Here is an 11291-nt window from a genome sequence, read left to right on the forward strand (position 1 = left end):
CTGCATTAAAAGCTCTCGAGAACGAGGACTCTTTTAATCATGCACAACTCACACATGCTGTTAGCACTGAACAAATTAATATAACATATCCAAAACAACATGAATTTTAAAGCAGTTACATATACACAGGATTTTCCTACTTTGCACTAACAGGACAAGTTTCAAGTCACTGAGAGGTGGATAACAACACACAAAATCTGTACCGAAAGGATGCTGCATCACTGTTTACCAAATTAATCCGGTTCGTATTTTATCTCATTTTGTTACTTTACATCTATACTACAGCTATGAGTTGTTTTGTTAAAACCACCCACAATAATTTAGTCACAGCAAGATCTGCTGTTAAACTTTCTCCAGACAACAGGAGAGGGCTGTTTCAGAAATATATGTATTTAGTGAGATACCACTGCAGATACAGAGACATAAAAAAGCATGAATGGAATTTCAGAGGCACTAACAGCTAAATAATGGTCTTTTTTCTAGAGCCTGACCTTTGTTAATCTGCAGGCTGGACAGGACTGAAAGCAGGCCCAGTTAGGATAGGATGCTCAGGTCTGTGTGCAGCCAGTGACTATCTTTAAGAACAGAGATCCCAAAACCACTCAAGCGTTTGACAACTGTCATGTTAAAACATTCTTTTCTTATATTAAGGCACAATCTTCCACATTCTAACTCATGTCTGTTGCCTCTCATCTTTCCATTTAGCAGCTCTGAGGATGAGTCTGGCTCTGCCTTCTCAGTACCTTTCCCTTAAACCCATACTGAGCCACAAGTAAAACTTTATATTTTTGCTGGACTGTTTAGTTCGGAGAATTCTGCCACAGATTGGTAACTCCTGTAGCGATCACAGCCAGCATTCATTTCAACAAACTGCATGCAGCAGTGTCCCATGGGAGGCAGCAATGCAAACTTCAACTGTCCTCACTCAGTTGCTTTCCACAGCTGGAGATTCAGATTTAACAGCCGTACCCACACCAGCAAGTCTTGGGGTACAGCCAAGATGCTGCACCACCCTGCTCACAATCACAGGCTGCTCACTCCTGCTCTAAAGCATATTGCACGTTTAACAGTATAAACAGCAGCAAGGTGAGGAGAAAAAAAACAACTGCTACAATAATTGAAAAGAATTTCCAGTCCTAGCTTGAGTTGCTTTAGATCTCGAAGTTTATGAAGCCTGCTTTTGTTTTTTATTCCTGCGACTTGAGTGAATTTGTAGAAATAAAGAGCAGCCTAACCCAAGTTTATAGAGAGTGTAGGCAATTCACGATGGCAGACTGATGTAATACCTCATATCCAGTGTAAGACTGTGTTGAATATTCAAAATCAGAATCAGGTCCACCTGGGCAGTACCTGCAAATATAAAAAGACAGAAAAGAGGCATCAAACTCAGACAATTGCAAATGATGGGGTCCACAAGAAGGTGCAGGCTGAGCAGACACTGCTCCACCTAACTCCACCTCTCATCAGAAACACGGGGGAGCACAAATTTGAGACAGCTGGCTGACCACAGCAACGTGCCGACCCCTCTCCTGGCACGTGGGTGTTCTCATAAAGGTAAAAAACAATTCCACAAAAGGCAGGCTTGGCTAGCTCAAGCCCTACAGTACCTTAATGCTGCAATACAGCTTCCAGACTGAAGGTAGTTCATGACTGGTCAGCTCAGAGCATGGGATGAATGAATAAATCCCCATGTTTCTGCATGCTGGAGAGAGTGATTCTGTGATATCCAGTAACACCAAGAGGAACTGCACCTGTGTATGTTTACAACAGCTAAGTTTACCGTGCAAAACAGCTGGTTCATTTAATTTTAATGAGAATGGGATGTCAAAAAACAGTTCAGACCTGTCAAATGACTACATGTACATAAAGCAACCTGATGTGACTTCCTAGAAGCAAGATGTATTGTGAATGTGTTTCTGGAACATGGCATTATTTTAGGGAGCTGCCATACAGTTTTGAAGTAATAGTTACACACAGATTATTAGATTTTAAAAAGGAATTTTGACAATCATAAACAATGTAAATATTTTCCACCATTCTATCAAGGACATAAGTCTCATTTGATGTAAAATATGATTGTTGTTTGGCATGGAAAGACATGGAGATATCATCCTGTTACACAATCTACATTTCCACAAATTAATAGAACATAAGTATCTTGATGGTGAGAAAGCTCATTTACATTGGTTTTCTGAACTTAGGAATGAATACAACATTTTAAGTCCAAAAGAATACAGACAAAATGCTCCAGATAACAAAGAGGGGTTGGTGGGGAACATGAAGTTCAAGTGACCATGAAATGGTGGAGCTCAAGATCCTTCAGCCAGCGAGGAGGGCATACAGCAAGCTCTCTACTCTGGACTTCAGGAGAGCAGACTTTGGCTTCTTCAGGGATCTGCTTGGCAGAGTAGTGCGGGATAAAGCCCTGGAGGGAAGGGCATGGCCTAGGAAATCTAGTTAATATTCAAGGATCACTTCCCACCAAGCTCAGGAGCAACATACCCTGACAAAAAGAAAGGCAGGTAAGAACATCAGGAAGCTGCAGGGATGGACAAGGAGCTCCTGGACAAGCTCAGACACAAAACAGAAGGCTACAGAGGTTGGATGCAAGGTCAAATAGCTTGGGAGGGATACAGAGAAACTGCCCAGGCAGCCAGGGATCAGGTTAGGAAGGCCAAAGCCCTGATAGAATTAAATCTGGCTAGGGACATCAAAGGCAACAAGAAAAGCTTCTGCAGGTAGGTCAGTGATGAAAGGAAGACTAGGGAAAATGTGGGCCCTCTCCAGGGGGAAATGGGAGACCTGGTTACCAAGGACATGGAGAAGGCTGAGCTACTCAAGGACTTTTTTGCCTCAGTCTTCACCAACATGGGCTCCAGTCACACCAACCAAGGGGCAGAAGGCAAAGGTGAGGATTGGGAGAATGCAGAACCACCCACTGTAGGAGAAGAGCAGGTCTGAGGCCATCTAAGGAACCTGAAGGTGCACAAGTCCATGGGTCCTGAGAGAACTGGGGGATGAACTGGTTCAGCCACTATCCATCGTATTTGAGTTGTGGCAGTCTGGTGAAGTTCCTGCTGACTGAAAAAGGGGAACATAACCCCCATTTTAAAAACAGGAAATAAAGAAGATTCAGGGAACTACAGGTTAGTCAGTCTCACCTCTGTGCCTGGCAAGATCATGGAGCAGATCCTCCTGGAAACTATGCTAGTGAACATGGAAAATAAGGTGATTATTGGTGACAGCCAACATGGCTTCACTAAGGCAAATCACACCTGAAGGAATCTGGTGGCCTTCTACGATACCATTGGTGGACAAGGGAAAACCAACTGATGTCATCCACCTAGACTTGAGCAAAGCATCTGACACTGTCCAGCACAACACCCTTGTCTCTGAATTGGAGAGACGTGGATCTGACGGATGGAGCACTCGGGGGATCAGGAATTGGCTGGGTGGCTGCCCTCAAAGAGTTGCAGTCAACAGGTCGATGTCCCAGTGGAGAGCAGTGACAAGCAGTGCTCCTCAGAGGCCAGGACCAGTGTTGTTCAACATCTTTGTTGGCGATGTGGACAGTGGGATCGAGGCACCCTCAGCAAGTTCATCCATGACCCCGAGCTGTGTGGGGCGGTGACACACGGGAGGGAAGGGATGTGACACCCAGAGGGACCTGGATGGGCTGGAGAGGTGGGACCGTGTGAACCTCATGGAGTTCAATGAGGCCAAGTGCAAGGTCCTGCCCATGGGTCGGGGTAATCCCAAGCACAAATCCAGGCTGGGTGAGGAGCGGATTGAGAGCAGCCCCAAGGAGAAGGACTTGGATGACCCTGCAATGTGCACTCTCAGCCCAGAAAGTCACCTGTGTGCTGGGCTGCACCCAGAGCAGGGTGGGCAGCAGGGCGAGGGGGGGAGATTCTCCCCCTCTGCTCCGCTCTGTGAGACCCCCCTGCAGGGCTGGGTCCAGCTCAGGGGCACCAACAGCAGAAGGACACGGACCTGCTGGAGTGGGGCCAGAGGAGGCCACGGAGATGCTGGGGGGGCTGGAGCCCCCCTGTGAGGACAGGCTGGGAGAGTTGGGGGGTTCAGCTGGAGAAGAGAAGGCTCCGAGGAGACCTTAGAGTGGCCTCCGAGGGCTGAAAGGGGCTGCAGGAAAGGCAGGGGGGGACTCTGGATCAGGGGGTGTAGGGATAGGACAAGGGGTGTTGGTTTTAAACTTACAGAGGGGTGACTTAGATGAGAACTAAGGCAGAAATTGTTCCCTGTGAGGGGGGTGAGGCCCTGGCACAGGCTGCCCAGAGAAGCTGTGGCTGCCCCCTCCCTGGAAGGGCTCAAGGCCAGGTTGAATGGGGCTTTGGGCAACCTGGGCTGGTGGAAGGTGGCCCTGCCCGGGGCAGGGGGATGGGATTGGATGGGATGGGCTTTAAGGTCCCTTTCAACCCAAACCATTCGATGATTCTATAATTGTATGGCAGTTTGGTATTAAATTTCAGTTTCTACATCTAGAGGCTTGTTTGAAACTCTGATTTTGTGACACAGCAAGATGGACTTGTGGCTAGCACAGCATGACTGCTAGGCAGCAGAGGAATGGTAGGCAGCAGATGGTAACCAAAGGGAATATAAATTTATTTTGCAGATCCTTCGCTTTCTTTTGAGGGCTGTGGGATTAGTGACCAACCTACAGCCATTCTGTGCTCAAAGATGACGTGAGACAGGAGGGTTGTCAACCCTCCTACTTTAACTGCAGGCACTGAGCACCTCCAACAGAAAAGGTATCAGAGCAGTCGTGTATAATTACTTACGGTGCTGATCTCAACTGCACAGACACCAAGATAATGCCATCTCTATCAAATCAGACACATTCCGTTCACAGTATAATTGATTAGTTTCCTCACTGCCTGCCCTGCAAACTCAACCCAAGTCATCTGTCACCATTATAAAATTAATTACCAAATTACCGTGGCCAAATTAATTTGCTGGCAAAAGTTGCGCAAACCAATTGAAGACATTTCATACAAGTAATTACCTGGAACATCTCAAACAGAATAGCTGCTCATGAAAAAAAAAAAAAAGAATGGAGCCAGCTCACTCTGTTAGGCAGCTGGTGGTGAAACACACTGGTGGCTCAGGAGTGACAAGGTGGGAAAGAGAAGCAATGTTTTAAAATAGATGAACTGACGTGGTTGGAAGAAAAACCAGATGAGATCTCAGGTGCACAGACTCTTAAGTCAAGCAGCAGAAACATACTTCAAGTTAAACCCAGCATGGGTTCTTCAATTCAAATAAAATTCAGAAGCTATTCACTTAATGCCACGAGTTCTTGGCAGCTGGAGGCCTTTCCCTTCCATCTGTGCTCTCGTTTCACTCCAGAGCCAGGCAGAGCCAGACTGTCACACCGAGCACCTTTTTGCAGACAACACCTGCACCTCCTTGGGCCTGTCTCAGTTCAGCAGTTTTTAAACTTTTCAGACTGAGCCCTGTTTCTCTTCTGTAATAGTCTTCTCCAGTCGGCTTATGTAGCCAGTCACCTGCACAACACATCTTTGATCACTGTGATACAATTCACATTTGCTCATTAATATATTCTCCTGGTTACTATATTCACAGAACCATGAATCCTACTAAGTAGGATTTGGTCCATGGAAGAAAAAGGTTTCTTCCTTGAAGAAAAATTGAAAACAAGACTTTTTAGCATAAATGTGCAGGCGTCAGCAATCTGCAACTTAGTGCTTGTGCAGAAAGGAAGCCTGTCCCTGACACAATGCTACTGCAATATTAGATTTATACAGAAATACTGGAAAACAGTCTCCTTATTTCATCTAAGCTGTGATACTTACACACATATGTTGCCTGTAAAGTTAATGTGTGGACACCTGTGTGGTTTACACATCACTGCCACAACAGCAATCTGTAAGAAGAAAAATTAGAGGAGAGAAATTATAGTAATTGCTTCTGAAGTTACTAAAATAAAATGCATCTTGGAAGGCTACGTATACACGTGCATCTGTGAGAGACTATTTAAAGATGTTTTCTTCTTAGTCTGCCACCTAGAATATCTATGTGTTAACTCTTGAAGGAGATAACAAATATATCATGAAATAGGAAACCGATTATTTAATATTTTTATAATTCAGAATAAAGTGGCAGTCTGTTATAAAGAATTGTTTGTCTTATACCAAATCTGATTAACCACCCTCCTGAAAAGATGCACAGAGACATCCAGGTATTCGCTAGGACCATCTAACACACATCTAAACCAGCTCCAGGGTGAGAGCGTGCCACCAGCCACCACCTGGAGGATGGAAGTGGGGGAGCGAAGAAGAGAAACAAACAGATATGAACCAAACAGAATAAAAAACAGCTTCCTCCCTCCACCTGAGCTAAGCCTTTCTTCCCTGCCTGATCTCACAACTGCTTTTCATACATTAAACGTAAGCATAATGTAAGATGCTCCCTTCCTTTGTAAAGGGGACCAGAGGGAGGAAGAGAGACCCACAAAGACTTTCCAGTGTCTGCTAATTTGGGACACCCAACTCAGAATATCCAATTTCCAGCTGAAGTTAAGAGTTTAATGAAATATTCTATGGCCAGAAATAAGAAATCAAATAAATTAAGGAATTGACGGGTGGGGGGAGGTTGTGGGTTTGTTCAGAGGGGGTTGGATGTTTGTTTTTTTTTTTTTTAAGTTACAGAAATTAAACACTTCATGGATTTTTGTTTCTGAGGGTTTTTGTTTGGTTGGTTTTCAGGGATTTTTGTTGACTTGATTTTAGGCATGCTATACATACAGCAGGGGAGCATAAAAACACCCAACTGAATGTTAACTGTACCTCTATTATTGTTTTCAGCCTGAACTACCTTTTCGAGAAACAGGTTAAATACAGTTTTTACCTCTGTTCATTGAGAGGGTCTGCAGATTAAGCTGCACTGTTTCTACAGCAACTAAAAAACCAAGACATGCCACTCTGAAATAAAACCTCACACCTCCTCTTTCTCTTCTCCCAAGTTTTGAAAGGAACAGCCCTGTAGGCACATCATCACAGAAAAGGCAACGTGGAAGCTGGCAATGCAGCCAGCACATCTGTATTAAAGCTTCCAGAACTCAATATCCTGGTCTTGGAAAACAATTTAATACAATTTATGGATGAGAGGAGGGAAGGATCGTGGTGGATGGGGAGAGTGCCAGTCAGAGAGGGACCTGGGGGTGTTGATTGATATCTGGCTGAACAGGAGCCAGCAGTGTGCCCAGGGGCCAAGGAGAGCAACGGCATCCTGGCTGGTGTCAGCCCTGGCGTGGCCAGCAGGGACAGGGAAGGGATCTGAGCCCTGGGCTCGGCACTGGGGGGGGCGCCCCTCGATTCCTGGGTTCAGTTTTGGGCCCCTCACCCCAAAAAGGCCATTGAGTGACTCGAGCGTGGCCAGAGAAGGGCAACGGAGCTGGGGCAGGGTCTGGAGCACAGGTCTGCTGGGGAGCGGCTGGGGGAACTGGGGGGGTTCAGTCTGGAGCAGAGGAGGCTGAGGGGAGACCTCCTGGCCCTCGGCAACTCCCTGCCAGGAGGGGGCAGAGAGGGGGGATGAGTCTCTGGAGCCAAGGAGCCAGCGCCAGGCCCCGAGGGAATGGCCTCAAGCTGCCCAGGGCAGGGTCAGGCTGGCTCTGAGGAAGGATTTCTGTGCAGAAGGGGCTGTTGGGCGTTGGAATGGGCTGCCCAGGGCAGGGGGGAGTCCCCGGGATCCCTGGAGGGGTTGAAGAGTACAGTCAACGTAGCGCTGAGGGATCTGGTGTAGTTGAGAACTGTCAATGTTAGGTGAATGGTTGGACTGGATGATCTTCAAGGTCTCTTCCAACCCAGACGGTTCTGTGATTCTGTGAGCGATGTCTACACTTACCCCACTAGCAGTTCTTATAGGCTTGGCCTTCAGCTTTGGCACCAGCACCTTGCGGTACTGTGGCGGCACAGCAGCGATGATGTCAACCAAACGCGGCTGCGCTGAAAGCCCGTACTTGGCCGATGTCTTGGTTTTCAGCCTGAAAGCACAAATACCTCCAATTCATAACTCCATCCTGACTTGCACGCCCATATTCCACAGCAGTGCTATCACACCACCGCTCAGTGACGTGGAGATCTAGGGAGGTTCTGCCAATTTGCCTTTCCAGGTACCTTATTTAAAAAGCATACAACAACTCCTCACAACTGCTGCACCGAAAATAAACTCCAAATAAAGTCGTTATGCAACAACTGCCAATGTTTTTAGCCTGCATATTTTTCTTCTAATGATGGTTTTATTAAAACATCTGCCCACAGACTCTGAGTTACCTGTTTTCAGTGATTTAATTATTTTCATGTCTGCCATGTGAGTAACCCCTGCACACACAGACTCTAGCCGTGTTCATTTCTAAAGACATTCATGCCCGTTAAAGACATCAGCAAAAAGTCTGCAATCATGTAAATGAAAGCAAAAAGTCTGCAATTACACCATGTAAATGAAATAGAAACAGTAGGAGAAATTCAGGTTTTATTATTCCGTGTATGTAAAGAACTTTCTGAAAACAACTTCATTTATCAAACGTTGCTAAGAAAATTTGATTTAAACTTTATCCCTAAATTAATCTCTCCTTTCCCTGGTGGAACTGACTTTAGGACTACTGAAGGATGAACACAGGTAGAAACACAAAAAGGCAATGACAAGTTGCTTGGGTTTTTTCACCAGTACAACCCATTTTGTACCTCTGAGCACTGCACAATTTCAAATCACCACAGAATTTACAAATCTTGGTGTCTTTATTATCAGATAATGGTAAGAGAAATGACAGTAGCCTGTGAAAATAAAGCATTTTAAAAGAAAAACCTAAATGCAACAATCAGTATAGAACAGGTTCATCCCTAGTGGACCAGCTCTTCAGTGCCATCCCAGAGTGACTTACTTGTTCAGATTCACATCTTTTCCCTGCTCGTGAGACTCAATTAATTGTTTTATGATGTCAGCTATCGTCATCATCATCAGCTCTGCATGGCTGAGGTCTCCTGAAATGAGAACAAAACAACAAACCACGTGTACAGCCAGTGCTTTCTAATTGCTTGTGACAACCAAGGCACACCAGCTCTGCTGTTCATTTTTAATATTTCCTACAGTTGTTGCCTCTTTTGCCATCATCACTCTTGGTTTGCAACATTCCCCAAACAAATCAGTCCCCATCTCACATCACTGACTTCCTTTTACTTCTAGGACAAACTCCACCTTCTTATGTCAGAGCAATCTGCACAACAGCTACAAATAAAAAGTCACTGGAAATTAAAGATGATTAGTAGAATAGCCTGACGCTACCAGTACAGGTGGCAAGGAACAGGACGCAGTGGTGGGAAGGACAGTGGGGCCACCCAAAGGAAGAGGCCAGCTCCATCACAGAGAGGGTATCAGATGCAGAACAGGGTGCTGGGGGCAGGGCAGTCTGGGTATTGCTGGGCCTCTCCCACATGGCAGAGTGGAAACAAACTGGGAGAGGGCATCAGGCAGCGCTACCAGTGCCTTAAGGCTTCCTCATTGTGCCTCACAGACCCACCCCATGCTGCAACAAGGGTCTGCACTGACAGACCATACACATTGCTTACATTTCTTCCTTACCAGCTTTGGGAGAAGGGGGGCACTACTATTAAGAGATCTATCCACACTTCCTAACAACAACGTGGATTTATTTTGATGCCTGATAACTGACAGCTGCAAGCAGTTGGTGCTAACTGCTGTAAGGCACCTCAGACATAATTTTTGCAGCTGTGATGGATACATCCTGGGGAGGGCAGAGAAACCAACACACACCTGTGTTTGTCAAGAAAGCTGAGAAAAATTTTCAGACAGAATAACGAACCAAGACGAGGCCATATATGAGAAAAAAACTCCTCAGAGTTCATGGAGAGGACACCAAGACATCTCTTCAACAGCCACTAGGGACCACCACAGACCACCGAAACCCCCCATGGAAGCCTCTCAGAGACCCTTCCCCAAATTTTAATACACTTGCTCAATGTATTAACATATGCATTAGATCCTCTGGAAACAAGCTGTACTTCTTGGAAATTACATGAATATCCATTTCTTTAATTGTATGTAACAAGTGTGCTTTTGTCTTTTGACATGCACGTTAGGTGGAATGATCCCCTGAGCACCCAGCGCTGTAATACAGCCTGCCTGCCTTTAAAACTTCAAACTAAGCCTTAGGGGAGATCTCTTGAGACCAAATTTAGAGTAACAATTTCACCTTGTGCAGCTCCATCTACACCAGCAAGTGCTGGGACAGTAAAATATACACAGCAAAACTGTCAGAAAACCCCCTGAGTAGGGACATAGCTGGGCTTACAACTGCTCCAACAAACTTTTGTGCTTATCAGCTGTGCTGAAATCTGGCAGCATTTACACCCACCTGGGAGAAGCACCACAGCGACGCTCCCATCTAGTCTCTCTCTGACGGTAGTTTTGTGGGACAGATCAGGCCACTGATAGTCCCGTACTGCCCTACATCATCTTTGCTGCCCAATACCCCTCTCCCAGTTTGTTTCCACTCTGCCGTGTGGGAAAAGCCCAACAATACCCGGACTCCCATGCCCCCAGCACCCCATTCTGCATCTGACAATCAGAGCACCAGGCAGAAGCAGGGCAAATTCCTGCGGACCCACATGGGCGCAACGGACTCTGCCTCCCAGGGACAGCGCCCAATTAAACAGCGGGGAGAGGCAGTGGGGAGAGACGACGGGTGGCTCACAGAGGGGTGCCAAGTCCCTTCAACCCTCAGGCAAGGTCGGGGCTGGCCCTTTACCCGCCGCCATAAACGCGGAGGGAGCAGAGCAAGCTCTCGCTCCGTTTTCCCACTACACACACACAGAGCATTAGGAGCGGCGGTAAAGCCCTACCACCGCACAGCTCCCACCGCACAGCTCCCACCCCACAGGGCCGGGAGAAGCATGAGGAGTGGCCCCGTCCCACAGCCCCCCCCCGCCATGCCCAACCACAAGGTAAAGCGTTGCCCCTCAGCCCGCCCTTACACACACGGGCAGCAACTCCCCGCCCCACTGCTCTCAGCTCCGGAAAGAGGGGCAGAGCCCACCCTGCCGCCAGCCCCGGGCACTGCCACCACCCCACACGCCGCTACCTTTCCTCTTCTGCTTCATGGTGGCAGCACCCCCTGCTCCGCTCGCCTCACAGGCCGCTGCCGCGAAGCGACACCGCCCCACCCCACGTGACATCGTGAAAACGTCGCACTTCCAGCCGCGCTGCCGGAAAGCAACAGGAGGGCAGGGAGGGGGGGG

The 11291-nt window shown here is 47.1% G+C and overlaps 1 protein-coding gene across 1 annotated transcript in view; it reads right to left on the reverse strand.

The window, feature by feature from the left end:
- Positions 1 to 11220, reverse strand: part of ELP3 (elongator acetyltransferase complex subunit 3) — a 71459-nt gene extending 60239 nt beyond the window's left edge. Inside the window, exons 1-5 of the mRNA XM_026846300.1 lie at positions 11135 to 11220; positions 8918 to 9017; positions 7882 to 8020; positions 5832 to 5902; positions 1287 to 1350 (exon numbers count right to left, since the gene is read on the reverse strand). Of these exons, the coding sequence (XP_026702101.1) occupies positions 1287 to 1350; positions 5832 to 5902; positions 7882 to 8020; positions 8918 to 9017; positions 11135 to 11153 (393 nt within the window). The 5' untranslated portion in view covers positions 11154 to 11220. The remainder of the gene's footprint in view (positions 1 to 1286; positions 1351 to 5831; positions 5903 to 7881; positions 8021 to 8917; positions 9018 to 11134) is intronic.
- Between the last annotated feature and the right edge of the window lie 71 nt (positions 11221 to 11291).

The sequence above is a fragment of the Athene cunicularia genome, assembly GCF_003259725.1.
Source record: "Athene cunicularia isolate RWA chromosome 3 unlocalized genomic scaffold, athCun1 chr3_part1, whole genome shotgun sequence".
Taxonomy (NCBI): domain Eukaryota; kingdom Metazoa; phylum Chordata; class Aves; order Strigiformes; family Strigidae; genus Athene; species Athene cunicularia.